Genomic DNA, 27,865 nt, shown 5'->3' on the forward strand with positions numbered 1-27,865 from the left:
CCCCCGGGGCGAGGCGTCGGTGGGGCGGCCCGGGCGCCGCGCCGGGCGGGAGCGGAGGGTCTCGGCGCCGTCCTTAGCTGGGGGGCTGCGAGGGAGGACGGGGAGCGCCGCCCGGCAGGAAGCGGGGCTCGCTGGCCGTCTGACCTCGGCAAATACACGTTTAATACCGCCGTGAACCGAAGTCTGCCGCTCAGATTCCCGCTGCTTTGCTATGCCCTTAGACTGCTCGCGCCTGCAGGTAAAAACCGCGTTCGTTCAGATGCTGGCTTTGAGGGCTGTGCTTTCAAATAGGAGCGCTGAGATCTACCCCCGTTGTCTCCGAAATGTTTCGTCCAGCAACAATGTATAGGGATCAAATCTACTGTAACGGGCAGTGCTTGAGGATTTCTCAGCTTCCGGCATGATTTACTGGGTGACTTCTTTCTGTTGCAACCAAAGCAACCAATAGCATAAATAAGGTTGGTTGTTTTTTTTTTTTTTGGAAAGACTCCCTCCTTGTCGGCTTTGTGGGTGTCCGTATATATGTTGTAATATTTAAGATAGCTCTTTAGAACTTTATTTCTAGTCTTAAAACGTCCCAGCTTTAGGAACTCCACGTGACTCTACTGCGTACAGACACACACAAGTAGGTACATGTACAAGAAAAGAATTAGTACGGATTGCAGGATTTACTGCATAAAACTTCCTTTTTTCTTTTATATGCAAACAATCATAAATTCGATGCTTTAAGAGGAAAAACACGTGCTTGCAGATCATATGATGAATCAGTATTACATAACTGGTAGTCTGTTGGGAACTGAAGAACCCAGAGTTACTATAAGGGTAGAGTTTATGAGAAGCGTATGTGTGCTTTATTTTTAATTGTGTTCTAACATCTGCATATACTCACTTGGAGACACGGTATTTACTGCTGATTAATTCTAACTGTCAGATTATTTAGCTGCAAAGGGCACCAGCTTGCAGGGATCCCAGCAAGGAGGACCAGCAGCAGCAGCCGTAACTTCAGGTGAGGCCAAGTCAAGACCAGGGGTAGGAATCTAAGCACACAAATTTACACCTCCTTGCCCAAAGATAGGGGTAGAAGAGAAAGAACTGAACAACGTGAGGGAAAGCAAACAGGCTGTGGAAAACCTCTGATATCTTTTAACTTTGAAACCTAGTCAGGTTCTTGAAGCGTGTGGTTAAGACAGAGGAATGCAAACATCACGGAACAATGAGAAGTCAGCAAAACTATGTTCATTTCCTATTTCTGTTTCAGACTTCCTGTACAACCACCAGCAAGCTGACCAGTCAGGCTTTGTTCAATTTCCACATCTGTAAAATCAGCTCAAAACATGAAGGAGATTCTGAGTTTTATTTAAAAATAAAATTGTTGCAGTCATCTTTTTTGCAAGGAGAGCCTAGGACCTACGGATATAGCAGAAGCACACAAGTGGCTGTACCCCATGCCAGCCTATCAGGAGGTTTTAAGTGAGAAAAGAAAACTCCCTTCACGCAGTGCAGTGTTTTACTAGTTGAATCACCCTTCATGTTCTCAACAGTCGGGGCCCAGCTGTGTTCCAGACCAAATAATGACAAGAAAAGTCAGATGAGCTAATAGGAGCTGGGAAGGGAGACCAAGACTTGTCCAGATTAACGAAAGGATTCAAACCTATGTCATCTCAGTCTTAATGCAGCATCCCAGTGATATATGCTTATTTAGCAGTTTACATCTGGTGCCTAATCCAAAGTGTAGGCTCATCTCATTGCCCCTCCTTGCATTCCTACGCTAGCTTCGTGCTTTGTGTGACAGCAGTAAGCGTTCAGTGGGTGGGGAACATGAACTTCACAGCTCCGTGCAAGTCTGTTAATGCCAGCGCTATTAGCACTGACACAAATAAATCCAGCCTCTGCACTGAAGAAAACAGTGGAGCTCTTTACAGGACTTTTCAATCAGTTGGTCAGAGCAGCCCGGGATGTACCTGGTGTTTTCAAAGGAAAAGCTCATCACCAGAGAGGCCTGAACTTCCCCCACTGTGCTTCTGGTAAGCATTAGGCAAGCTAATAGCTATGCAATGAGCAGACATTACCACATAAAAAGAAGTGTCACCGTAAAACTATCCACCTTTAGAATAAGGTTGGCTCCCATCAAGTAAATCGACAGATTCTGAGATCAGAAAGGGCTGTTGTGTTCCTCTCTTGCTTTATTGGCCAGAAATCTCCAGCCAGTAATTCCTGCCTTCACGTTGTTCCTTTCGGCAGGGTAAAGAGTATCTCTGAAGAAACGCTAATTCTCATTTAGCGATGGGCGATCCACGGCATCAGTAAAGACAGACAAGGTGCTTTCGTGTATATATAGATTTTAAAAAATGTAATGAATCAGGACAGGAGAAAATAAACATGCGCCAACATATGCCGCACCTTTACATGCATCCACATTGCCCATTCTCAACTAATTTCTACATGGTTTATTGTACAAGAAGCAAAGACTCACTGTCCCTTCACTGTGAGAAGAACAGTTATTACTACCTCTACAGAGTACTCGAAAGTCATGAGTGCTGAAGTAGAAAGCTTTTTGGCATAGCGTGGGGAAGTTGTAACTTACCAGGAACACCCAAAGACTACGTGCTTCCTCAGTACTCACATACTATGAACCAGCTCAGTGTATTTTATGCTAAGAATAGTAGGATGCTGCTCTGTGCACACCTTGTGAAATGCAGCAGCAATTTGGAATGATGCTCCCATTATACTGTGATTTCATGATTTTTTTCAGTATTTAAAGGAAAGAAATGTCAGTTTGTGCCAACTGCTGAAGAGAAGAGCACAAAAAAGCCTGCATCCAGGGAAAAGAGAAATATACTGCTTGGCTGTTTTTGCAGGAGAAATGACGTTTAGAAAATCTTTCCAAATGTAAACACAATCAGAAAGACAATAAAAACAGATTCTATTACATGTGGAGATGGTCCCATATATAGAGAGCAAATTTACACTTTATGCACCTATTAAAATACAACAAGATTTGAAATTGCTTTTTAAGTAAATGGATATTGCACTTGAGCCCAGCAATCCGACACCAGTCAAAAATGTGGTTATGGGAAGGAGGGGGAGTGCACGTGTGTGTTCTGGAAACCCCAGCTCAAATCCGAACTGGACCTCTTACACAGCTAATGACCTAACTGCTATGATGTTTGCTAGAATAGCAGTTTCCTGTGGAAGAGGCATTCCCGTTAAGGAGAGCCCCACCCAAGGGTGTGATCAGGTAGTAAAAATAATTTAACACCTAGGAGTTTTACTTTTGTGTGTGTGACTGCAAGGCCATTGCAGTCTCACAGTCTTGGTGGCTTCAGGCCATAATAAACTCATGAGCTCCTCTAATTTTTCTAAATATGCACCAGCACCTGGTGAATCAGGCAAGTTTCCTGGGGATTACAGACCACTTCTCTCCAAATCCTCCTCGGTAATCGACAGCTTCCAGAACCTCTGGAAATCTTCCAAAAGCCAGTGTATCTAGGAATCCTGCCAGGACCAGCCTCCACAGCACACAGCTGTAGACCTGACAAAAAGCAAGTGGGAGTAGCCCACTCAGATGCAAAGGTGACAGTTAGCAGCTGCAGCATCTCAGAGGTGTCTTAATGCCCGGCTTGGTGAGCAAAGCACAAGGGTGGGGGTATGGCTTATTTGGGGCACGCACACCACATATAGGTAATTCCAGTATTTGCTAAGGGCACAAAGTCACCTGTTATTCTTTTAGCTCAGATTTCTTGGCTGTTGCACCTTATTTATTTGCATCTCCAGTTTTCAATCTGCTTAAAAAAACCAAAACAAAACACAAAAACAAAATTCAAGCATTACAATAGTAGCTCTAGAGTCCAATGAGACTTAGAAAAAAAAAACAATCTCAATTTTGTGCTGTCTTTTCACACTTAAGCTTTTAGGATTTACGCTTTCAAGCTGTCAGTCACCCTAGGAGCTGGAGACTACATCTCCCAGTGGCAGCTTTAGAAAAACATTAATCGGCTTGAGATCTATTAACACAGACTCATATTCCTTAGTATTTATTGCTACTGTAATTGCAAGGTCACCTTCAAGGTTGGGAGTGGGGGGAGTGCAGGAAAGCATATGAAGCAACTATCACAGCAAAGAGAGCACTGAATGATCTCCCAAAGGGAGGAAAGGGCTCAAAGGCAAACAAAGAGCAATCCGCAACTATAAATCTCTGAGATGGGGTGGGAATAGAGATTGTCAGTACCTGGGGGGCCAGATCTGCATGTGTAACTGGCCTTTCCAGAACATCAGGTTGGTCATTATGTAAATGGTGGTATCTTCCACTACATCTTAATTAGTGTTCTGTAATTCGCACTAATCATTTCTAGCTGGTAGTAGTTCTAAAAAAACATGAAAGGAAAAAAAAGATTATAAACTTAAGAACTGGTCAAAAGTGGCTACGTTCTGATCAAATGCAGTGTATTAAAGAGCTTGTTGAACTTGAAATAGATTATTGCATTTGAAACTTTTAGTGTTAAAAAGCCTGATATTTCAAGGCAAATTTGCTAAACAAACAAACAAAAAAAGCTTTTTTTGATATACTAAAGTAGTTGCTTAGTTCTTTTTTCACCCCAATGTTAATTCAAAGTGGATTAAAATCTGCATTGCTTATTAAGGAAATGTACCAACTAAAGCCTGTAAATTAGCATTTGAACTTCTGCAATTTTATGCCTTATAGATTAGAATAGATATCTACAGTAACATACAAAGGGAAAAACTATGGTGGCACTGCCCTTCTGCAGTGCCAAGATGCTGATGTGAGAAAACCACAGGAAGCTCCTGAAGGTATGGGTAAGTTTCAAGCAGCAAGAAAAAGACAGTTTTACTTTTGTCAACTTGGTAATAGATTTCTTTAGAAGTGGTAGGCTACAACCATTTGTTAACAGTCCGTTAATTTACTTTGACAATATGTTTCTTAAAAGAAAACCGGTATTCCCTCAAGGATTGCAAATCCACACAGGATGGCCTAAGCCTGCTTTGAAGGTACTGGCAATACCAGCCTGGCTCAAACTGGAGGATTCCCAGAAGCAAAGCACATAGTTCACATCCTGTTGTCAAAGTCAGTTTTGGGAAAACTGCCAGCATCTCTACTACCTACATGGCACAAATCTCTTGCAGTAGGCAACATGTGCTGTCTAATTGAGAGTGAAATGCCCCCTTCTTTTCCTCCTTTCCCTTCATACCCTTCTGTTCTCATCACAGCAAGGAACGTTGGGTTTAACAGATGTAAGGCTGTAGGCACAATATGAACTGACAGCACTATACAAGATAGGCCATCAGTGTTGTGGCTATCTACTGGCTACAGAGCAAGCCTCTTAGAAAATTCTCATCTAGAGCCTACCTGCCTGCTGATTTGACTCTTTGGAAGTAAAAGACAGAAACCCACCCAAGTAGTTTTATTTGAAAGAAACAGAGTTTCTGAAAAGGGATAAATGGAAGCTTTCTGAATAATTTGTCCACAAATGGGAAAATGATAATTAAAAAGACTAATTTAACATAGAGATGATATGAAAATAGTTTGACAGCATTAAAACCAAGATTTTATTTCAGCTTTATTTGGGGCAATTTGAAAAAGAAGAGTCAGTATTATGAGGTGAACAAAGTTTAGCCAAGTGATTTTGATTTGTCAGAGAAATGCAAGCTGAAGTTCTCAAGCTAGTGAGAACTGAGCTGCTTCCAAAGCCATCCTCCTCGGTGGGTTTTATAGAAGGGACAAATCTAATTCCCAGCAGCTCTTCAGGAAGAGAAGAATCATCAGAAGGTTTTCCTAGGCAGCGCTGTAGCTAGTGTGGTGAACCTTTAAACACAATTAAAAGAAAAGCCGTGATTTGGGGGCCAAAACCAGACTGAAATCACACATGTCTCTTCCCCAGCCTCCCACATTATGGGGTATGAGCAAGATGTATGCCAAAACACAGCCTGCTGAGAGTCTTTGAAACATTCAGTTTGGCTCTTGAAGAAAAGTTTCTCTTCCTCAGCCAGACAACCTAAATCCAGACCGATCCCTATTTTATCTTGTCACTAAAGCCATTTGGAGAGAATACCTTACTTCAGACAAGGTTGACCAAGTTAAGTATAAAAATATAAGGCTGAACAAATGGAACGGAGGAATTCAGAGAAAAGCATGTTAAAATTATGTCTTCTTTTTAATAATTCTTCCCTTCTCTCTGAGAAGAAAATGAGTATTAAAAAAACACAGATGAAGCCTGCAAATGAAATTGCAGAGAGCTGGAAAGCAATTGTTAAGTTGCAACACATGGAGCATGAATAACTCTGCACTAGAAGAAACAGCAGAGCAGGAGTTAGGAGAATGATGCATCTGCAGCAAGTCCTGAGAACGAGAACAGCCACCAAATCCAAGAAAGAACACAGGTAAAAACAACTCTTTTCTCAGAAAGAACTGGCAGCGCTGGCTGGAGCGCTGACAGCATCAAGAACACAGCATGGATAAAGCCATACAACAGATACAAGGCAACAGCCGTATGATATAACTCAACCTGGTTCTGATTCTTCCTTGTTGGAAGAACATAAAGGCTACAGAGCTCACACAGTGTTGACACCCATCAAGAACCAGGCAGGCAAGATGAGGATGTGATGGCTAGCAGTCCTTGTTCTCTGTGCCACCACAAGCAATCCTGCTCTCTGTGAGAAAATGAAATCGGTTTTGTTTAAAATAGAGATCAACTCCTCTTTCTGTATTGTATGCTCTTGCAATGAGTTTTGCTACATTTGTAGTGGCCATACAGTGGAAGGAAGAAAAAAGGCTTAAGTTGTATAAGCAATAATATTATTACAATGAATAGAAGCTACGCAAATCCCAGTATCAGTAAATCTCAAGAGCCACCAAGTTTGCAAAGAGGGGTACTAACCTTTCAGGAGGAAACAGCAGCGATTCCTGACAAAAAGATAGCAAGGTCAGGGAAATTCTCTCAACCAGAGAGAGCAGGCATTTAGGTTGTGTTCCAGTTTGCACAGACGTACAAGATAGACCTGGGTTTGCAAAAGCATGCACATTGCAGGCTCAAGACTTGGCTTCTGTTCAGAAACACAACCACCAAGCAGATTACAGCAGCTGTATGGTCAAGGAGTTGTTGTGATACAAGACAGACTGTCAAAGCTGAAAGTATTATTAGCAGGGAATGAAGTCTGCAAGGTAAGCTAGTCACAAATCAAGGAGTATTAGATAATTAATTGCATCTGATCGCATATTAAGTTATAGCCACCAGAAGTCTGAGATACTCCTTTCAGAGTTCTGTCAGCCACCTAAATCACAAAAGCAAAGTGAACTACCAAAAGCCTGAAATTAAGAAGAGATACTGTGCTTATCCTTTTTCTGATTCTTCCTTACTCTATACGTACACATACTTTTATCTATGCAAAACATCACTATGGAGAACAAAACAGTTTTCGTCTCTGACATAGAAGGCTTCTTTCATGAACACAGCTGAAGCCGAGACCGACTAGATGAGTCACTGCATACACCCTCTGCCCCCAACCTGATGTAAAGTGCAGAGCGTGCCAAATGAATTGCTATGTGCAAGCTGGAAGATAGGATGGCTCCTGAACTTCTATGATACAGGAGAAATTGTAAGTTTCTTCTGTGGTAGACTCATGGCTGGAAGCATACAAGTCAGTAGCCTACATCACAAAACGCCTTAGGCTGTCTCACTTCAACCCCAATCTTATAGAGCACAATAATTGTGCTCTCTGCATTCACAAATTAGGTTTACAAGAACTAACTCTCTTCCATACGCAGATTAACATATTTTTGAACACATGCCTGTGAGAAGTAGGACTTCAGTTCTCCTCTTAACCCTCCAGCCTGCACTCAGGATGCTGATGTTCAATTACATAGACAGCAAAAATCGCTATAATCAAAGTTATTTGATAAACATTTTTTCTACAGAGTCTATTAGATCTTAGTAGGAAATTTAAGTTTAATTTTCAATTCCCAGCAACAAATACACAGCACAGTAGGGTATTTGGTGTCTAGTAACTGTTCTCCCTCAAAAGGCCAATATACTTCACATTGGCTCAAGGTAGAAGGCAAATGAAGTATCACACAGGAGCAATAAGATCGTTACTCTTCCTCTGCAAGTCTCACTCTTCAGCCAAGACACTTGCCACGTTAGAAAACGGAACACAAAGTAGCTCACAGGCAGGAAATGACAATAGCTCACCAGGTGCCCCTGAGATCCACCGCACAACAGGGGTGGGCATGCAGTTAAACTGCATCAACAGCACCTACTGGCTTGTTTCTTTCCACTGCGGAAGTCTGGTTACCCAGCAGCCACTTTGCAGCGCAGCCAGCTTGGAAATCAGGCAAGAGAGCTGAGCCCAGCATCTGCACTATGAAATGCTCAACAGCCACAGGTTGACAGGGGGGCTGGTATAGTTTTCCCAGCTGATTCTCCCTCCATCCCTTATTGCAATCTTGAGGCTGTGAAGAAAACAGTATTTGTATGCTCTCAGATCACTTCTCCTGGAAGCCTGAAAAAAAACTTCACATTCAAACTATGTATTAAGACGTCTGCTGAGAGAGCATGTGCAAACTTGTTTGTTATTACACTGGCATGTTAACTGGAACAGAAAAGCATCCTGCCCTTCCTTTATAATGATACGGTTTTTCCAACACCTATTATAGGCTGGCAGATGCTTGTGTGTACACTTAAGCTCCAGGTGAGAAGGCTGTATTTGCAGGCTTCCTCCTTAGGGTGGACATCTATACAGGTTAGCATGTCATTCAGTGTAAAGGCTCTGCTAAGTTAGTCTGTGTAAAATCTGTAGCCAGCAAGCAGTTTTGTCAGTTACTACCTCCAAGCATGAGTTTAAGTAATGAGACAGCAAATCAGAGAAAGGAATCTTGTTCTTTTCTTTAAAAACACTTTTATTCAAAAAACAAATAGGATTAATTAAATCTCAGATTCAGTAATGAAGTACTGAATTCACATTTTACACGTGAAAATACTACAAAATAACCATCCAGTGACTATTACAGCGTTTTTCAAAGGTTGGGACTCGGGTCATTTGTTCACTCATTTTCGTCCACCATCCACAGCAATCAAAAAATCAATTTTTTGGGTAATCCTGAAAAGTGTAAATTACATTGTTACCAAAGCAAAGGGGTTCAGTCCCCTCCTCCAGTTTTTGGTATTCATTTGATTCTAACGACTCAGTACTAACTGCTCTTTAAATCCATGTACTTTGAGCACTTAATGCTGTTTGGTGCAGCAGTACATGATACTATTTTCAATAAATCTGTGAAAGACTGCCAGAAACAAAGCCCACTTGCATTAGCATATCTACTCCATGTGAGTCCCAAATTCTCATACCTTTAAATGTTAACTGTGTTTGGGTAGCTCTAAGTATTTCTCCTTGTGCGAAAAGCTAGCAAGTTCTTTCTACTTTTAAACCTGAAAAAGGCATTCTGAACTAGTCTAAGGCTTAACCTCCCCTCCTCCTACTATACATATACTCTTAGTGATTTTTCTTACATGATGTCACTGCCCAGCAATATGCTGTCTGCAAGAATTATAGCCTTTTTAGTCTCTGCATCACTCTTTAACACTCTCTTTGTTAGCATTAGCCGTAGAGATTATCAAGGCAACAGCAATTTTCTGCTTTTATTTTACCCTTGTCATCTCATTTCTTCACATGCTATTTATAAAGTAGGTAGAATTGAACATACCTGCCTTCTTGGTTGGATATGAAGTTTATTATGGAAGTATCCTGTTTTTGCCTGCCCTCTAAGCAGGAGCCTCCTCTAAAGTACATTGCAGTTGAATCACACTCGCAAACATTTAATGAAAGCCCAAACAATACAAGTTCTGAACTTTACGTATGAATGGACTGAATTTTTTTCAGACCTGATTTTTTTTTCAGGCCAAGGTAGAACAGCCCTGAGATTACAGAGAATTCCTATCCTGTGTTAACTCAGGAATGAGTTTAACGCCATATCTTTTATATTCTGTTTCACCAACTAATGTCTCTGTAGAAATGCAGTTTAATAAGACTGGAAATTGGTGCCCTGGGGAAGGAGTGCTGCTTTTGATTAAGTGTCTTCCAGAAGTGGTAAGACAGACAGCAATGTCATCATAGCATCAGTGTCCCTGTATACCCCACTGATCAGAAATAAATGCTAACAGTAGTTAGAAACATATGCTTAATACTTTTCACAGGCAGTCATCCATCTAGTTATAGTCTTCCCTGACTGTAAACACTATTACCTCGGGCTGGTTTTTGAAAGGTGCAGCCTCTGCAGATTTAAATATGTGCAACACACCCCAGAGGCTACAGGATTTTGATCTGGTGGAAAAGCAGCTCGCATAAGGACTGCATAAATTCTCTCTCCTGGTGGCCACTCCCTGTTGCCAAGATTTTATAAGAGGGCGCACAGCAATAACCACTTCAGGCCATTCTGCTAAGTTCCAGAGTGCTACCTCAATAGAGCTGAGGGAAAGACAATACACTGTAAAGATTCTCTGCCATCCAGAAAATTTCTAGGGATGAATTTTTTTCTTTGGAATGTTTTTGTCACGTTTCAATAGCAATAAAATAAAAAATAACCTGTACTTCAATTTCTATTTGAACAAAGACTGTAGAACTGCTCTTCCATACCGAAAGCATGTTCAGAGGTTAAAAACCTTAGACAATAATGCCACGTAAGAAAGTTAAAGAAAGTCTAGGTAGCAGACTTGCTAGGTGTAACATTCGCTCTCTCCTTTTGTGTCCTTTAACATTGGAAGATCTACCTTTGAGACCCTCAGATTCTGTCAGCCTAGCTAATGCAATAACAGAACATAATGGATTTTTTTTTGACGTGCTTAAAGAAACGCTTGGAGGAAATGATAACTGCTTTGCATACTGATACTCAAAGGGTCTCAAGAACTAATGCTGACTTCCTAAATGCCTTACTTGTATCCCAATTCAAACCTCCTGGCAGTTAACACACAAGTCTGATTTCCCCTTGCTGAAGATGAGACTCTGGGAAAGATATTCAACCAATTAGAGTTCCAATTCCAAAACAGGTCTGGAACCTCTAGAGCTTGTTGTCAAACCCAAAACTTCAAGTGGTAACTTCTCAGAACTCGGCAAATTATTTCTTCCTCTTTCTTATCCTTTTGTTAACAAGCATGATTTTAGGGCATGGACTCCAAAACACTAATCAGGCTCTCTCATGGCACTGCAAAAGGAGCTAAAGAGCATAAACTGGTTTCCTAAGCTCTGATAACTTAACAAGCTACCACATGTCAGCTGACCCATAGTACTGAGGTAAAAGAGCATGCAAATAATCAACTGATTAAAAGTTCTAATCTGAATGAAAAGTTAAGCTACTGAGCTAATGTATTCTACCTGTCATTTGAGACAGACCAATAAAGGACAAGGTGACTAAACAGTAAGTTAAGTGCTAATATTTCTGCTGCATCTCTGAATTCAAGGAGAAACACACTTTCACAGAATCATCTACTTTCCAAAAGATTGTCACTCCTGTATCAAGAGTCACATTGGCAATAACAAAAAGCTGATGTTGACAGCTGCTATCTGGCATATCTCTTCTGCCAAGATGACCAACTCCAAGCTTAAGAACCAATGTTTGCCCCTCTACTAGCAAGTTTGACGAATGTCAAATACAGGTCTTGAGCCCTCAGCTGTTTTCTTACCATGAAGATATGGAGCACGTGCTACCATTTGGGGAAGGCTGGAAGCTCCATTTAGAAGTAAAAGCTAGGGAATAGGCTTCACTTTTAAAAAGGGCCAGAGAAACATGCCTAGATATACCTTACTCAGAGCTGCCTGAACAGTTAACTTGCTCAGTCTAGGAAAGATAGCAGGAATCTGACTTGTGAAATTGATTTACATTCTCCAATCCTTCATTGAAAATAAAAAATTACATCCCCCCCCTTCTAATTTTTTTTTTTTTTTTGGTTTAAGTGATGGGAAGTTAAGCTATTTTCACCTCAGTAAGCTCTCCCATAGAAAAATTTGAAGCACCTAATAATTTACTCTTTACTTAAGTATATTAATTTACTACCACACCCCATTACAGAAATTAAAGAAATTAGACACTTTTCTTAACAAATAGTTTCCTAAGCGTCATAAAAGTGCCTTCTTTGTACCAAATCTGTTAGAACACACAAAAAAGTCATTTTCAGCCTATAATATTTATCCTAAAGTTTAAGCCATTAAAAGATTTCAACTGGTGCAGTGGACCAGGGATGCAGTCAATTCAGACAGTTTTTTTCCCTGAAACACTGCAAGTATCACATTCTTACTGAGTTTGTAGCTACCACTTTAAAATAGGTGAAACATTAAGATGTTACCTTGATCTATTCCTTCTGTTCTTTTCCTTTTTAAATTTAAAAGTGCATTTTGTTGCTCCTTTAGAGCTTCTGCAGGACAGTTGGGTCTTGGAAGCTGACTTCCGGGAGTTGGTCCTGGTCGGTTACTAAAATACTTCTGTTTCAATGCCTTAATGATAATGGAAGAAAGATAATCAAGTAATTAGTATAAGCATCTGAGCACCATACATAAAGAAGCTAACATGAAATGAAGCACTTGTAATGACTTCAAAACTACTTAGGTACTCTTGTACCTGAAGAAAGCCTTGAGGCAATTCAGGATTTCACGGCTACCATAGCACTTGGCTTGATTTGGAAGTCAAGAGATAATTGCGTACCATTATATTTATCTGACTTGTGCTCAGATATCTCAACAAAGCTCTAGACTCCGCTGCTGGAGGTCTTGCACAAACAGTTATGTTTCCAGCTTTTAAGAGTTTACATTCTGAATAGACAGATAAGACAGGAGGACAAAGGAGAAAAATAGGGAAAAAGAAAGATTAAAAGATCCTAAAGCACATATCCAAAGTCTTCATCAGATCCAGGACCAGAACATCATCTGTCTTGTTAGCTTGCAAGATGGGTCCTTCCCTAATGTTTCTTTAACTGTGCTGTTTCTACAGTGTAAACAGTAGGAAAAGCGTAGTCTGAAGCAGAGTAGAAGGCAAACACAAGTAAGCAGAGTTAGTCTCGTATGTAAGTGGAATTACATACGCTATCTCAAATTGTAGCAATTCCACAGCTTCCATAAACTGTAGTTAAGGAAAAGAGGCCCTAAGTAGTCCCTTAGGAAATCATTGCTCTGGCTTAGGCCAATTACATCATCTTCAATGCCAGCTATAAATCAAGCCAATACATCACAGTGCAAGTTCTTTCCTGCCTTAAGCTGTGGTGTTATCAATTAAAACACTAGAATAAACATGTATATTCAATATTCAAGTAACCACCCTATAATACGGCCTGTAAAATGACTTCATACATATGAACTAGTATACAAGGCATCTCAATGCATACCAAAACTAATTCATTGGAACTTATATTGAAAGTTCTGACCAGAAAATCCTGAATATACTCTGAAAAATTCCTTTAGTAAAAAGATACCTAACACACACACACAAATCCTCAGGACTGGAACCTAAACTGTCTAACAAGCAGTGAGGGAGTCTTGCCCTTAATGAGGCAGATCTGCTTTTTGCATGCTTCTGTAACAGTGGAAGATGACAGAACTATAGCTCTGAAACAGTCAACTGCTGCATCTTCCTCATAGCAGGAAAGCATATTCTGAACTAGAACTGAAACATTTTGCAAGATTTTAGTTCAAAGTCTTTCGTTTCTCCTCTCCAACAAGTAGTGAAATTGGAGTCAGTTTTACTTGAGTATAATAGAAATGAATATTCAGATCAGAAGGCTGGTTTAAATGACCACAAACTTCATGTAAAAAAAGGATCAAAGCAGTTTAAACCGAAAAGACGACTGGATGAATTAAGGACGACAAAATCTTAAAAACAAGGAATAAGATATGCCACGTTAAGCCTTAAGTTTAAAGCTTTACATAAGTGAACTCTGACTGTCAAACGAAACAACTGGCATGACCCATATGCCTTTTAGTTTCCTACCTTTGGACTACACTGGGAACGTAGATTCAGTCAGCATTGTTCATGCCTTTCAGAATTCTCTCTAATCAACACCTGCAACGTTTCTAGAATTTCACAGACAGAGCTATATGACATTTCATTTCTAAAATGGCTTACTAGCTTCAAAATCCATTTAGCTGATATTAACAGTAGGTTAATGAACGTTAGGACGTAATGCAAGTCTACTATACCTGAGTAGCTGTAACCCTAGCACAAGGATTAAATGTGAATAAGCCTTGCAGAAGATCAAGCAAATCATCACCAGCTGCACTGAAGATATGTTGAAGCAGCATTCCAGGGAAGGACTTAAACGTGACATAATCCGGAAGACTAGTCATTCCCTACAAAGACAAAAAGGGGACGTACATTTTTCACATTAAGAAAGAGTGCAGTTTTTCACAGGAAGTCACTTTGCATGGCTGTCTTCACAGCAGAAGCAAATTATCTTTCAAAGCACCCTGCTAATACTTGGTCACTGTAAAAAAGTAGGAATAGCAAGTCATAAAGACATATCTGCAATTGTTACAGTTGTTTTACACTTTATCTAAGTGATCTGTTCTTCCCTTGCTTCACTAGTGACCAATACAAAAGGAAAAACTGCTAATAAAGAAAGGAAGTATGAAAGAACTTTAGAGCGAGCGTGAACAAATGAAGTAACAGTAGCTTTAGCTTTTCTCTTGCTAGCTCAACATGGCAGAAGAAAAAGAAAAAATCCACACAAAGCCAACATGCATTTTCTCCAAGTCAGTAATATACTGCCCCCCTCCTCAGAATTAGCAGTTCATCATGAGTGTTTTCAGGTACTTCTGAAATCTAGAACTGTCGAACTTTTTATTTAGGATGGGGTGGGGGGAAGGAGTGAGAAAGGAAAATATGCCAAGCAGTCAACAAGAGATGAATCATATACTTTTTATCCCCTCCCTGCTCAGTTACCAGATCACTGCCATTGTCTTCATTCTGTTTGGATGTCTCCATCCAAACACTAGTATGCATTTTAAACCTAACAAGCAAAACAAAATATACACATTTTTGACTTCGCTGTTAAGTCTTCTATTATCTAGAAAATAAAGGTTTCAATTTTTGAAATGCATGGGTTTGCAAATTAACTTTAGAATCCATGATCTTTGTTGTAGTAGCATTCTCTTCTTTCCCACCTATATCTCGTCCCTCCCTCTCCCAAGAACACGGACAGGTCAAGCAAAAGAAAACTTCATGTGTTTCTTTTCGAATCCTGGCACAACACCACAGAATTGTTTCTGTTTTGATTAAAGCCTGTCAAGCTAAAGCAGATAAGTTGAACAAGCACATCAAGAACATTAAGCAACCACCAGTACTTCACACAGTGAGCCATGGGAAACCACAGAAACATGCAGAAGAGAAACCAAGCAGTTTTGTTATTGTTACCCAGTGCTAACAACACTGCCGTATTGATCAGAGATTTGCTAAGAGAAACTATAGATCTCAGCTGCTTATCCTCTACTTTGTGAGATCAGGCATCGGCCTTTTGATTCAAATATCTTGGTATGCCCTTTAATTTAATTTCAAAAGCTAAAATAGAGATATCTCAAGTAAAACTAATGTCAGTCTGTTAAACTAAAGGACTCACAGGCCACTGTTCTTCTGTTGGAGTGCCCAGTGTTTCAAATATCCTTGTCAGCTGATCAAGATCAGAGTCTCCTGGCAAAAAAGGAACCTGGAAGAAGGCAACAGCATTTTTGATTGAATTAACTTCTGTAGTTCAAGTCTAGAGAGCAATTTTGAACTCTTACTCATAATTCTATTATAGGCAAAACATCTTGGTAAACCAACTTCCCACAAAAAGGTACACTGAGCGTTCAGTGCTTTGCAGTAATGTCCAAATAGATTTTGCAGGTTTCCTGCAACCAGGCTTGATATCACTGACTTAATAGCATAGAACTAAATAAAAAATTAAATAACTGCAAAATTAATGTAGAATGACTAAACATGAGAGAGGAAAGAGTTTAAGTATGCAGAGCTGCCAGTTTAAAACTCTGTCAGTCACAGTGATCTTTCTGACATCTGCTACCTGAAGGTAGGTTTTATATTTGAAACATTGCAAGTGAGTTGCGGTTGGATTATAAAAGTGGCAATTGGACCGATGGGATGAGATTACAACATGAGGTCAGGTACCAACTCATTATGTTAGAAACTGCCTAACCAGTGTCATGTCTAGTTTAAACTAGGCAGACAGCAGAAAAAAGGGGATATTTGTCCAGTTTAAATTGTAGTTTGTGCATCGGGCATACAATGCAAAACAAAAGGGACTTTGAACAGAAGTGACTTTAGGAAGAATCAGAGGCAGTATTGAACAGATTAGCATAGGAAGAGCGTAATGAACATCCCTAACGGGCATCGTGACTAAATTTTGATATGATGAAAGCTACTTGAACCTCAAGTGCTTTTGTAAAGCTCCCTGATGAGGGCTGTGAATTGTAGCACATTTTCTGCTTTGGAAAAAATCTGAAATCAACAAATTCAGCTATTTCTCATTTCCTTTCCTGACTTTCCTTGAGCTTACCCAACTTTTACCCAAGGTCTAATGCCCTACTTGTATACACATTACTAGCACTGCTTAAACAACCCCTGTACATTTCCATTTCTGAATCACCATCTGAATTGTACGAGCATACGTGTTTGGGTGACAAACCAAAAAAGGAAAAAGTTTTTTTTCAAGATATTGTCAGCCAGACCAGTTCCCCAGTTCCACATAGCCTGTGGGATAGTATATATCATATCTTCCAGGAGTAAACAGATTCGGCTCGATTTCTGCCTGGTACTTCAAATGTTTGTGTGGGTATCTTATCCTTTTAGCTGTATCCATACACTGTATCCATCCTCCACTCCCCACCCCCTATTTTCATGTCTTCTCCAAAGAGCCACATAATAAATGGCTTACTTCAGTAAAACATACTTAAGGACTATTACATCTGTAGACCTTACTTGGGAATGACCATTGTAATGGAAAGCTTGATGTTAGCCTTCAGCTTTATTCTAGTAGTGCCAGGTAAGCACAGGCAGAATATCAGCCCATCCCTCATTCATTACAAATCACCCACTCTTCATGTATCCCTTATACTTATTCCCAGGTATTGGGAACAACGTATAAGCGACAGAGTGTGCATGCACCTATGGCATCGGATTTCTAGGAGGGTGACAAACGAAAGTTGATGGGAAGCTATGTGAAAGGATAACACTCACAGGACTGGAAGAGCTGTCTACTCTAAGTCCTGCCTTGGGGGAAGGTCAGTAAACAGCTTGTTGCAATTGTTTGCCTAGCTGTTCCTGAAGACTTCCACTGACTGCAACAGTTATGGAACCTCAGTCTACTCCAAAACTTCATTTTCCTTACAGTTAGCAAGTTTTAGGAAAATTTCCCCCTTTTTCTTTTCCTAGGAAGTAGCCTAACTTCCTTTTGCTGCTACTGAAGACCACATGTGAGAACGGCATTACCCTGAAGAAGAACAAATACATATGCTTGCATTTAAAGACTTACCCGGAGGAGTAATTCAGCTAAAATACAACCAACAGCCCACATATCAACACCTACACCATACATTCTAGCACCAAACAATAGCTCTGGGGCTCGGTACCACCTGCAAAGAAAAATCATCTTAGGAAAAGTGACCTTTTTGCTGATGTCAAGCGCTGTGTGTTGCAGCTATACCAGAACTAAAAAACGGATACTGCTCCTGGCCTGTGTATTTTTCAGGCACTGAAACTGAAGACCTATTATCTACCCTAAAAAGAGTTTTGTTCAAGGAAGATTGAATAAAATTGTGCTTTCTTCACCAAAGGATCAAGTGTAAGCACAACTATAATCAACTATAATTTCAGCTGAGCTGATTATTAAGCAACTGTACTGCAGATGTGCAAAAGAAAAATACTTAACAAGTAACTGGTTTGCATGCTATAAAGCAAAAAAAAAAAAAGTGTTCAAAAAATGAAACTTTAGTTAAAAGCTGATTTCCTTCCAACTTTCAAAAAATCTCAATAGCAACACACCTCAGGGTAGAGGTTAGTTCCGTGCAAAAATGAATCTTGACAACAATTATTTAGAGCAGCTACTTCCACTAAGAACAATCAAATTTAACACAAAGAGGTGATGCCTACTGTATGTGAAACTACTCTTTCATTTCCACCTATTTGGATAAACGTGTAAAGAAACCCAACTTTGAATAGCATTAGCATTACAGCAGACAAAAGGTAATCTCTTGCATATTCTACACTCCTCTGCTTTTTAAAAGAGTATGTTCCTTGAATAAACATGCCATAAATAACATAAATAAAAATGTGTGAATGAACTCAAGCTTTTGATGAGGTGTCTTGTCTCATAATCATTATGTGACTAACCTACAAACAAGATTCTAGGTCTCATGATTAACAGAAAGTAAAAGTTGCCTTGCTCTGAACGTTAGGCTTATAGGCAGCTACATACTATTTTTACATTTCAAGAGAAAACCCTACCATACAATAACCTCATAGATACATACTCTACTTGTTCTTACAAAGGCTTTGCCAAATAGCACTTTCTTGTGTTGTACGTTATGAGGTTCTCACCACTACGGCCACGTCACACGAGACGTGATCAAAACTAGGCTAGATATCAAAACTGCACATGCTAATTTAATAAGATATGTTTGAAGAGGCAATACAAAACAGCTACACAATCAATACCTAGGAACAAAAGTAGAATACTTCTTACCTTGTTACTACTTGGTGCGTATAGACTCTATTTGGACTTCCAAAAGATTTTGCCAAGCCAAAGTCAGCCAATTTTAAAACCCCATTTTCATCCAACAACAAATTATTGGGTTTTAGATCCTATCCATACAGAAAGTAAAGAATTAATTATTTTACTATTGATAAGAATAGGCAAATAATGATCCCTCCAGCGGGTTTGCAGTAACAGTATTCCAAAAGGCAGGCTTCTGATTCTGTCATAAATTGACACGGGGCAGGGAAGGGAATCAAATATTTAATCATACATGAAAATCAGTCAGACTGAAAATCAGCTATTTAATATTGATTAAATATCAATATTTTGATATTTAAACTGCAGAGATTTAAAAAGGTTGCCTTCAGATTGGTTTTAGCTTTGCTGGAGGAAGAATAGTTCTGTATTACTGCATAGTTGCCAAATGAATAATAAAAAGATCTTGATAATTTTTCAAATAATTGTAGTACAAATCACAGAACTGGTACAGGTCAATACAGTAACAGCGCTAATCAAAGTCATCTAATTTTAGATCCTTTATACGAATATATGTCTAAAGGATAATCACATCAATAATTGTTAAAAGTTTCTGGTATTGTCACTGTCTCTCCATAACAGCGAGCACTAGAGCTTATGGACTAAAAACATATGAACTTCAAAACGAGTGCTGTTAGATTTTAGACTCAAAATCTGTTGAATGTCACAATTTTGTTACAGGCATAAAGGCTCTCAGTTTAGCACATGCTTACCCTGTGTAGAATCCAGTGCTGATGTAAATATTCTAGTCCTTGAAGCGTCATCAGCATATATGCTTTGATGTGAGACTGTGTCAACACAATACTAGTATCCTTTATAATAACCTGTAAAGTATTAAATTGATAATAAAGCTTATTGTGCAAAATTATATTACTCTGCTTCTTTCAACTCAAGTTATTTTATCCTTTAAGTCAAAGTTTGAATTGAAAACCATGTATTCTCTATTTGCACCATTTCTCCAGAAAAACCGATCTATTCCGAAGATCAGAAATTGAAATGGGTAGTCCAGTTATGCAAGGTTCACGTAGGCTAACTGGCAATCAAGAAAATGGGACAGAAATACAGCCATGTTGTGAAAGTTTGCATATTAGCCTGGAACTGAAATGAAATCATAAACTTGCATACTTAAAAAGGACTATTTCTTCAAGTTTACCGACAAATTTATGTTCCTACTTCTTTCCTTGTATAGCTCAAGCATCTAATCTCCGCAAATGCAATGGTTCCCTCTTCTATTCCAAGACAACTGAGAGATACGCTCACACTACTATATTTTAACAAGCCTAGATAAATTGTCAACATTCATTGATTTTGACCTTAAAATTCTATGTAAACATCCTATTTTAAAATGTTCTCTACACTACTCCAAGACACTCTTGTTAGTATTGTTTTGCAGTTGCATAGTAGCTTTTCCCAAGCTTTAAGTTGTTTGAGATTTATAAAACAGTTATTTGAGACTATACAAAGAGTTTCATGTATGCTGCCAGTCACAACAGACTGTGGTCCCAAACGGTGGCCTTTGAGTGATACCATAACGCAAGCAAGCGCTCTGCGTAACACAGCATCATGTAGTACAAAGCACTTTACTCCTCTTTGTAACTGTATTTTCCTTAGTTCTAAATGTTGCAGTTACTAATCAAACAGAATTAATCCTTTTGCAAGTCTACTCAGTAATGTAGCTTTTATTAGCAAAAACTTGTTTTGTGATCTAACTTTTCCAGTCTTGCCATCCTCTGGTTTCAGTGAACCTGTCAACATTTTCTTTTAATATTTTATATGCTAGCCCCAGTGCTTAATGCCTATGTGTAATGGGCTAGCTTAACAACTACTTTTATTTCAGTCCAGAGTATGGATAATATGTGCATATCTGACTTGAAATGTCATCTAGGCCAGTCTTCCAGAACGAAGAACCTTATATCAAAATATCCAATACAACGACTTCTGCAAAGACAAACTATCTTAAGATCTTTAAGAATGAAACATCAGTAAAATTCAGACATTCAAATACCTACTGCTTTTACATTTAGAAGAATGTTCAGTTGTGTGTGATTTTAGTTTCAGCTCACCATTCAGTGTACTTTAATATCACGCTTACATGAACATGTTTTATGCTAGTATGCTAAGAAAGTGTACCTTCAGATCCTGGTCTACGACTGAGGGTCTGTGTTACGACTGAAGTCCCAAAGAACTACCATTGTGAAGGCAGCATAATCTGTTTCTTGAGAAGATCATGTTGACACCAGGTATTTAAAAGTATTATCAGCTGAGAACTCATGAAAATTGTCAAACTATTTTTAAGGCATGATCTTAATCAACTTCATAACGAAAAGCGTTCTTTTAACGTGGGCAAACGTAAGTCTGTCAAAGTAAGATGCCTCAACTATTTTCAGAAAGCGTTTGAAGACACTGAAATCACAGACATCTTACAAGACATAAGAGACGCAATCTTACCTCTAGATCTGTTTCCATAAAATCAAACACCAAACTAATATTCGATTTGTGTCCAAATGCATCTAGAAGCTGGAAAATAACATCCATCATGATGGAACATACACTCTAATACTTCCAGTTTTCTAAAACTCTACACCACTTTAATCTACGTGTAGATTTTCAGGTTGCTGGGGTGTATGAGGAAAGAGGGGCAGGGACAAGGACGTGGCTACCTATGGGGAAGAACCGATAATTAGAGGACAGTATGGGAATTTGATATCTCAGTTTTGTCTTGACTGTGACTTTTTCTCTTATGCAACTCTTGAGAAAGTGTATTGTGTTTCAGTTTCTCCACTTGCAACATGACAATTTGTACTCAGTTTACCTTAACTCAGTCTCCAAAAAAATCCTATTAAGTATGGTAATAACATTTTACAACTGCCCCTCCTTCCACCTGTGATTTTTTTTTTTAAAGCTGGAGTTAGAAACTTTTAAAACAGGATTAACTTCACCATGCTAACTACAACAAATATTCTAATGCATATCTTGCCCTCTATCCAAGCTCATCTGCTCTACCAACTTCCTACTTGCTTCTTTAAAGAGGACTAAGTTTTCTCACAGATTCAGCTTTACATATGTTTTCTCTGCAAGCATGCAGTATTCAGAAGTCCTAAGCGTTGGGCTTGCCAGCTACCTTTCAAAGATACTCTTAGGCATGCAGTCATCTTTGTAGCAAGCTTTCAAGGATAGGCAAAGCTCTTTAGAGAATATCCAAATAATCCTTTCTTAAGCAGTGTAAAGATAGAATCCATCTTTAATTTAAGATAATATAGTTGTGATGCTGAGCAAGAGCAGCACGTCATCTAGCCTGGTATTCTACCTCTGAGATCAGGAAGGGAGATCCTCCTTGGTGAGGCTCATCCTTTATACTCTTAGTATGACAGCCCATGTGATTCACCCAAACGCAAAATACTTGTCTGTGCAGCTTATACTAGCGAGGGCCAGTGTTCATGCTCTCCCTCTGCAGAAACCATGGCAGCAGGAGATGCTTTGCAGATGAGCATACAGGCTTGGCTGTTTTTTGCAGTTCACGCTTCTTATACTCCAACATCCACAACCATTGTATCAGGGCTGCTAAGAACATATACACTTCACTATTGCCTTTAGTACCTGCTTATGGACCTGCTGATCATGAATTTGTCTAATTCCTTTTTGAACCTGCTGATGCTATCTGCTTCCACAACCACCTGTGGCAATAAATTTGAGAAGTTCACTACATATGGTGTAAAGTAGTATTTTTTTTTAATGGATTTAAAACTATTATCTTCAATGGATGTCCCTTATTATTTTGCAAATAATACTTCTGCACCCACCTGACCTACCACCTCAGTTTTGTAGACTTCCCCACTCCGAGCCTTCTCCTCTCCAGAGTAAGGCATTCCAGACTTTTCCTAAAGGAGCTGCTCTATCCCTTTTCCATTTCAGTTGTCCTTCTCTGCACAATCTCTAATTTAGACAGCTCAAGCAATCACTTTGAAAGTAAGTCTACAGCCCAGAAGAGCCTCCTATCTCCAGGCTGAAGAGTCAATAAAATATCTGGACAAATTCTTATTTGGTCTAACACTTATTGCAAAAGCTTCAAATTATCTACATTAGCAAATTTTAAAATATTTCTGGCTCCAGGTAAGTATTTGTAGCAGTAAGTCAAACTAAAATGCAACTGAAAGGACACAAGTACTGCTCCTGCCCACAGAGATTTTAAGTATTAGCATTAAAACCTAGTAAGCCACATGAACCCCACTTTGCCATTGCGTCTGAAAGCCTGCTTTTAGCAGTTACCAGAGCCACATGAAGCAAATTATCAGGTAAATGCAGCACTGCACTCATTTGCGTGCCTACCAGAGAGATGTAAAATCCAGTGATCTAAATTTCCACAGTCCCCCTCGTTATTATCTTTCATTTAGTAAAGAGTAGAAAGATTTCAAAAGAAGAAAGCTTGTATTTATTACTGAAATTGGTCCTTTGCAGTAACAATTCTTTTATTCCCTTTATGGACTTGAGAAACAGCAAAAATAAAAATTAAGAAGCATTATTACGACCCAATGAATTCTAAATTTCAATGAGAAACTGCACGAATAGTACGAAAGGACCGATTCTAGAAGTAGTATTCATTTTACTTACACCAATAATATTTGGATGGCTTAGCTCCTGTAACAACTTTATCTCTCTGAGGGCTGTTCTGTTGATTCCTATGTTGAAAGGAAAATGACAGAGAGGGAACAAAAATTAAAAGCTTTGTTTAAACTCCAACCAATAAAGCTCTTATTCTGTGATTCGCTATTAAAATCTACTTCCTCTCTGCTCAAAAACGGATTTCAGTTTGTGACTCGTCAAGTACATTGCTGCAGGCTACAAGTGGATGTACACTTCTTCCACAGCAAGTAAGTTATACACCATAGCAGTGAGAAGATTTACATTATGAAGCTACATATGCCCCCTTTCGGCAAAAAGGGGAAGTTTTAGCACAAGTCTAGAAAAATTGCCTTTAATTTACAGGTTACAGTAAGCTTAAGTTTTGTTTTAAAGAAAAAGTACCTCTTGCAAATATCAGTTCCTCAAAGCGTTTCATTTCCAGGGGAACGCAAAATGACAAGCCTCATAAAAATCTCTCTTTTCTTTTTAAAATAGCATTATTTAATAAGGTACACTGTGCTCTTGTGTTGTGTCATAGAAGTACAGTGGCCTATACCTGCTCAGGCTAGCTCAAATCCTGTAACAGCTGGGTTTTATAAAGAGGAGACTGGGAGGTACATTTTGGCAGTCACACTGCACTGCATCAAACCATGATTACTGCAGGGTAACAATTCCTTCTTCAAAGATGCTAGTATGTGTGGCTCTTACAAACATCTGATTGGCAAACGAGCACTGCTGTGGTATGCTGTGCAAGAAGAGTTTCAGCTATGCATGAGCTGAACAGCAGCAGACCTGTTCTCCCAAACTTCGGACCTGATTCAACATGTCAGACTGTACCACAGTTTTAGGCAAAGCTACGTGGATTACTCTACTCTCCTGCTTTGCCTATTTTAGAATCAAGCAGACAATGTTTGCTTTGAGGAAGGCAAGCCCCAAGATTCAGAAAGGATGCCATGTATGCCATGTCCCCGAAGGACATCAGCCCACTGCAGACCAGGTGAATCATGACTCTGTGGCAGTCAGCCCAACTGGGACATTCTGGGATTGGCACTCGATTTCTCTTTAGGAATTCTTCCCCAAGGATGGAATGGAAAAGCCGATCAACAAAACGTTTCACTGGAAAGCAGGCAACCTGATGCAGGATCTGTGAAGGACAACACCCTGGACACACACAAAATTCTACCACACCGCACAGGCGGTGAGAGAAGACCAAGAGTAGTGGTTTTCACTTACTATATCCTCACCTAAAAAGCATGTGGGTGGTCAGAACACCTGATCGAAAGAGACTGCTCTATGAACCTGATTTTCAGCACAAAACAACAAACAAATCCACACACAGTCAAGAGTTTAATATCTTTTTATTAACTTTTGTCTCAGCATAAATCACAAAAAAACCCACAAATGAAACATCTGAAAACAGATAAACGCTCTCACCTGTCATACACATTTAAGGTAAAAAGACATACAAACGCAGAAAGTTATTCTAAACTCAGTGATGTATATTAGTTTATTTAGCCACGATTTTGAAATGGCTAATGAATAATGAAATCATTATTTCGCACTACTCTACACTTTATTCATATTTGTATTTCTCTTAAATTGAGGAGTCGGCCAGTTACGCCTTCACATTTAGACATATACTATGTATGCAGATATTTCGGCTGCTTTTTTTGTTCCTCCAGGTTAAGAGGCAAACCTTGATTACGACATTGTGGGAAAACAAAACGACATGGAATTAAAGCCTAACGCTAAAAGAGTTGAGCTCATTTTCTCAGCCAAGTTATGGTGTGGGAAATTAAACACCAATTTACAGAAACAAAGTAAACAAGGCACAAGTTATGCAGTATGAATTTGTTAAAAAAAAGTAATAACTTACCATCTTTAGCTTCTGATCTATGTCCAAGTTTAATCTAAAGAGAAATAAGTTTCACATTATCTATGGTTGAGCGATGTGCCCCGACAGTGGATAAATTCCTTAACGTTACTCCTCTAAGACAGAATGAGTTTTAGTACCATAAAGTGCTTAGCCAGCTAAATTTATGTATTTATTTATAGAGAGAATGGATTCCACAGCATTAGCTTTTATCCAAGTTTAAAACATTCATGATGGCTGAAAAGGGACATAATGCAAACTGGCAGCATAGGATGTTTTGTAATCACAAAGCTAAATTACACCACTGACAAGCTTCTTCCCAGGGAAAAATGAGGTTGAAGTAATTGATAGTATTGTTAAAATGACTTTAAGTCAGCCTAAGCTTACAGTCTATGCTGATTTCACCTGAATGATGATGTCAATGATTCTGCTGCCTGACGTTTAAGTCCAGAATCCCTCACTGATTTTCATAGAGTTGTATCAACTGAAAATATATTTCCGCGCAAACAAGGATGCTTTTCACAGCAGTTACTAGCAGCAGCAACCTTACAGGAACAATGAGAGAATACTAAAATGGATCAGTATACCAAACAAAATTACCATGTTACTGGTCTAGATCAATTGCCTAAGTAAAGCTAGGTTCTTTTACTAAAAAAGCACTGTCAAGTACATATTTCCTCCTTCACAAAGTAGAAGCAACCACTTGTTTTCAATACAACAACTTACCGCAATGTCTTCAGATAGTATGAAGTGAAACAACTTATGACAGCATAAACACGTTTTCATCAATTGTGTTCACACAGTTAAGCTGCAGACTTAAGAATGCTTTTGTCAGCATTTCCTTCACCAACAGTTCCAAAGAGCTTATTCAGAAGTAACACACTCGGATTGAAGGAAGAGACAGCAAGAGGAAGGACTGAAACTGCAAGTCATCATCAAGGACTAATAAAACCTAAAGTGTGAAAGTGTGTGTATTTTTAAAGATATAGACGCATTTACCAAAAAAATTAAATTTCAAGCTGCAGACCAAATACTCCTTAAGAAACTCAGAAACGTAGCATGACTGAAGCTACTCATTCTTCTTGGAGCAAGGAGTAAGAGAGACAACTGATTTGGACCACTTAATTAAAATGATTTATGATTAAGAATTAAAGCTCTCCTGCTACCCATTAAACCGGCCCCAAAAAAAATCCTTAGGCAGGGCAAGAGCAAAGAGACACTCGATCACACAAAGGGAAAGCATTTTGACACTCACCTTTTTAATAGCCACAATTTGGTTGGTGTTCTTATCCCTTGCTTTATAGACAGTAGCAAACTAAGGGGGGAAAAAACAAAAAAAAAAAAAAAGAGAGAGCGCCCTGCATGATCACAGCAGCAGGGCTGACCGCAAGCAATCACCAGCGCCACGTGCGGCCTTGCCGCCAGCTCGGAGACCGCCGCGGCAGGCGCGGCCCCCACGCCCGGTGACCCCCCGGGGCGGCCGAGACACGGCGGGGGGGGACGGGACGAGCGGCCGCCCCCGCACGAGGCCAGCCCGGAGCTCGGCGCTGCCGCCCTCTCCCTCGCTGCCTGCGCCTCGCGACCGGGCCCCGCCGGTGCCCCGGCGGCGCGGGGGGCGGCCCAGCGCCAGCCTCCCCGGGCAGGCGGGCAGCCGCCGGGCTGAGGGCGGCGGCGGCGCCGCCGCGAACGCGCGCCGCTGCCGCCGCCGCCGCCGCCGCCGCGGGGGCCCCTCGCGCAACGGCCGCTCCGCCGCCCCCGAGGCCCCAACGGCCGCTCACCTGCCCCTCCCCCAGGAAGTCGAGCTTCTCGTAGCGCTTGGCGCGCGCCCGCGCGTCCATCGCCGCCGCCGCCGCCGGGCGGGGGGGGAAGGGGAGGGGGCAGGCCGAGACCCCGGCCACAGGACCGCTCCTCCACCAGCGCCGGGCCGCCCGCCGCTTCCGGCCCGGCGGCGAGCCCCGCCCCGGCGCCGCCCATGGCAACCGCCGGCGTCACCGCGGCCCTCGCCACCCCGCCGCGCCCCGCCTCTCCTCTCCTCCCGCGAGAGCCGCGGCCGCTGCCCGGGCGGGGGCTGTTGGGGCGGCGGGAGGGGAGGGGAGGGGAGGGGAGGGGAGGGGAAGCGCCGCTGCCGCTGCCGCTGTTGGCGGCCCGGGCGCGGCGAGCCTCAGCCGCGGATGGGGCTGTGGGCGAGCAGCCGCTTTGCAGCCGGCTCTGGTTCACGACAAGGACGGAGGAGGTGAGAAGGCCGGCCTGCGGGCGCGCCGCAGGGCTGACATGAAGGCGCCCAGGCAGCCGCAGCGCGGTGCAGAGAGGGGTGCGAGGGCAGGAGGCGCCGCCTCCTGCTGGACCAGGTTATAGCTAACTCGCTGAACTGGCCCCGTGAGAAAGGCGGGCTGTCACCTCCCAGGAGGCGCACGCTGGCCTGGGGCCGAGGCAGCCCTCGGTGCGCCCGGGCGGGGGGAGGGGGGGGAGGAGGAGGAGGAGGAGGAGGAGGGGTTGCGACACGTCCAGGAGAGGAGCATGCCGTTTTTCTTGAACTGCCGCAGTGTACAGCCCCGTGTGTTAACTTGGACTGAAACGAGCATGACTTACACTGACACAGCGGACT

At 40.9% G+C, this 27,865-nt stretch overlaps 1 protein-coding gene and 1 long non-coding RNA gene across 9 annotated transcripts; one reads left to right on the forward strand and one right to left on the reverse strand.

Annotated features, from left to right (window-relative positions):
• LOC138064328 (uncharacterized) lies at nucleotides 1-2,929 on the forward strand. Of its 2 annotated transcripts, XR_011137586.1 has the most exons (3): nucleotides 1-458; nucleotides 932-1,006; nucleotides 1,259-2,929. It is a non-coding gene; the product is annotated as an uncharacterized lncRNA (long non-coding RNA). The 2 variants fall into 2 exon arrangements; XR_011137585.1 differs by lacking the exon at nucleotides 932-1,006.
• On the reverse strand, nucleotides 1,279-27,219 carry LOC104152996 (cyclin-dependent kinase 7). Of its 7 annotated transcripts, none has more exons than XR_011137583.1 (13): nucleotides 27,039-27,212; nucleotides 26,516-26,575; nucleotides 25,264-25,297; nucleotides 23,376-23,443; nucleotides 21,216-21,284; nucleotides 19,481-19,591; nucleotides 18,720-18,838; nucleotides 17,511-17,610; nucleotides 15,603-15,689; nucleotides 14,188-14,337; nucleotides 12,345-12,492; nucleotides 4,229-4,364; nucleotides 1,279-3,782 (listed from the first exon to the last, which is right to left on the reverse strand). XR_011137583.1 is itself a non-coding variant. In XM_068926364.1 (12 exons), the coding sequence occupies exons 1-12, from the start codon at nucleotides 27,096-27,098 to the stop codon at nucleotides 4,339-4,341; spliced, it is 1,032 nt and encodes a 343-aa protein (XP_068782465.1). In that variant the 5' UTR covers nucleotides 27,099-27,212; the 3' UTR covers nucleotides 1,279-4,338. The 7 variants fall into 7 exon arrangements, 5 of the variants coding, with proteins under 5 accessions (XP_068782465.1, XP_068782467.1, XP_068782466.1 ...); XR_011137584.1 differs by lacking the exons at nucleotides 1,279-3,782; nucleotides 4,229-4,364 and adding exons at nucleotides 4,473-5,821; nucleotides 8,205-8,464; XM_068926364.1 differs by having other exon boundaries at nucleotides 1,279-4,364.
• Between the last annotated feature and the right edge of the window lie 646 nt (nucleotides 27,220-27,865).

This window comes from Struthio camelus, chromosome W, assembly GCF_040807025.1.
Source record: "Struthio camelus isolate bStrCam1 chromosome W, bStrCam1.hap1, whole genome shotgun sequence".
NCBI classification, from domain to species: domain Eukaryota; kingdom Metazoa; phylum Chordata; class Aves; order Struthioniformes; family Struthionidae; genus Struthio; species Struthio camelus.

Coding starts and splice junctions, on each gene's coding strand:
- LOC104152996 (XM_068926364.1), bottom strand. CDS start 27,098: ATGGACGCGCGGGCGCGCGCCAAGCGCTACGAGAAGCTCGACTTCCTG. Junction 26,576..27,038: donor ACTTCCTGGGGGAGGGGCAG/GTGAGCGGCCGT, acceptor TTCCCCCCTTAG/TTTGCTACTGTCTATAAAGC. Junction 4,365..12,344: donor AACAGAAGGAATAGATCAAG/GTAACATCTTAA, acceptor ATGTTTTTTTAG/AACTACTACCAGCTAGAAAT.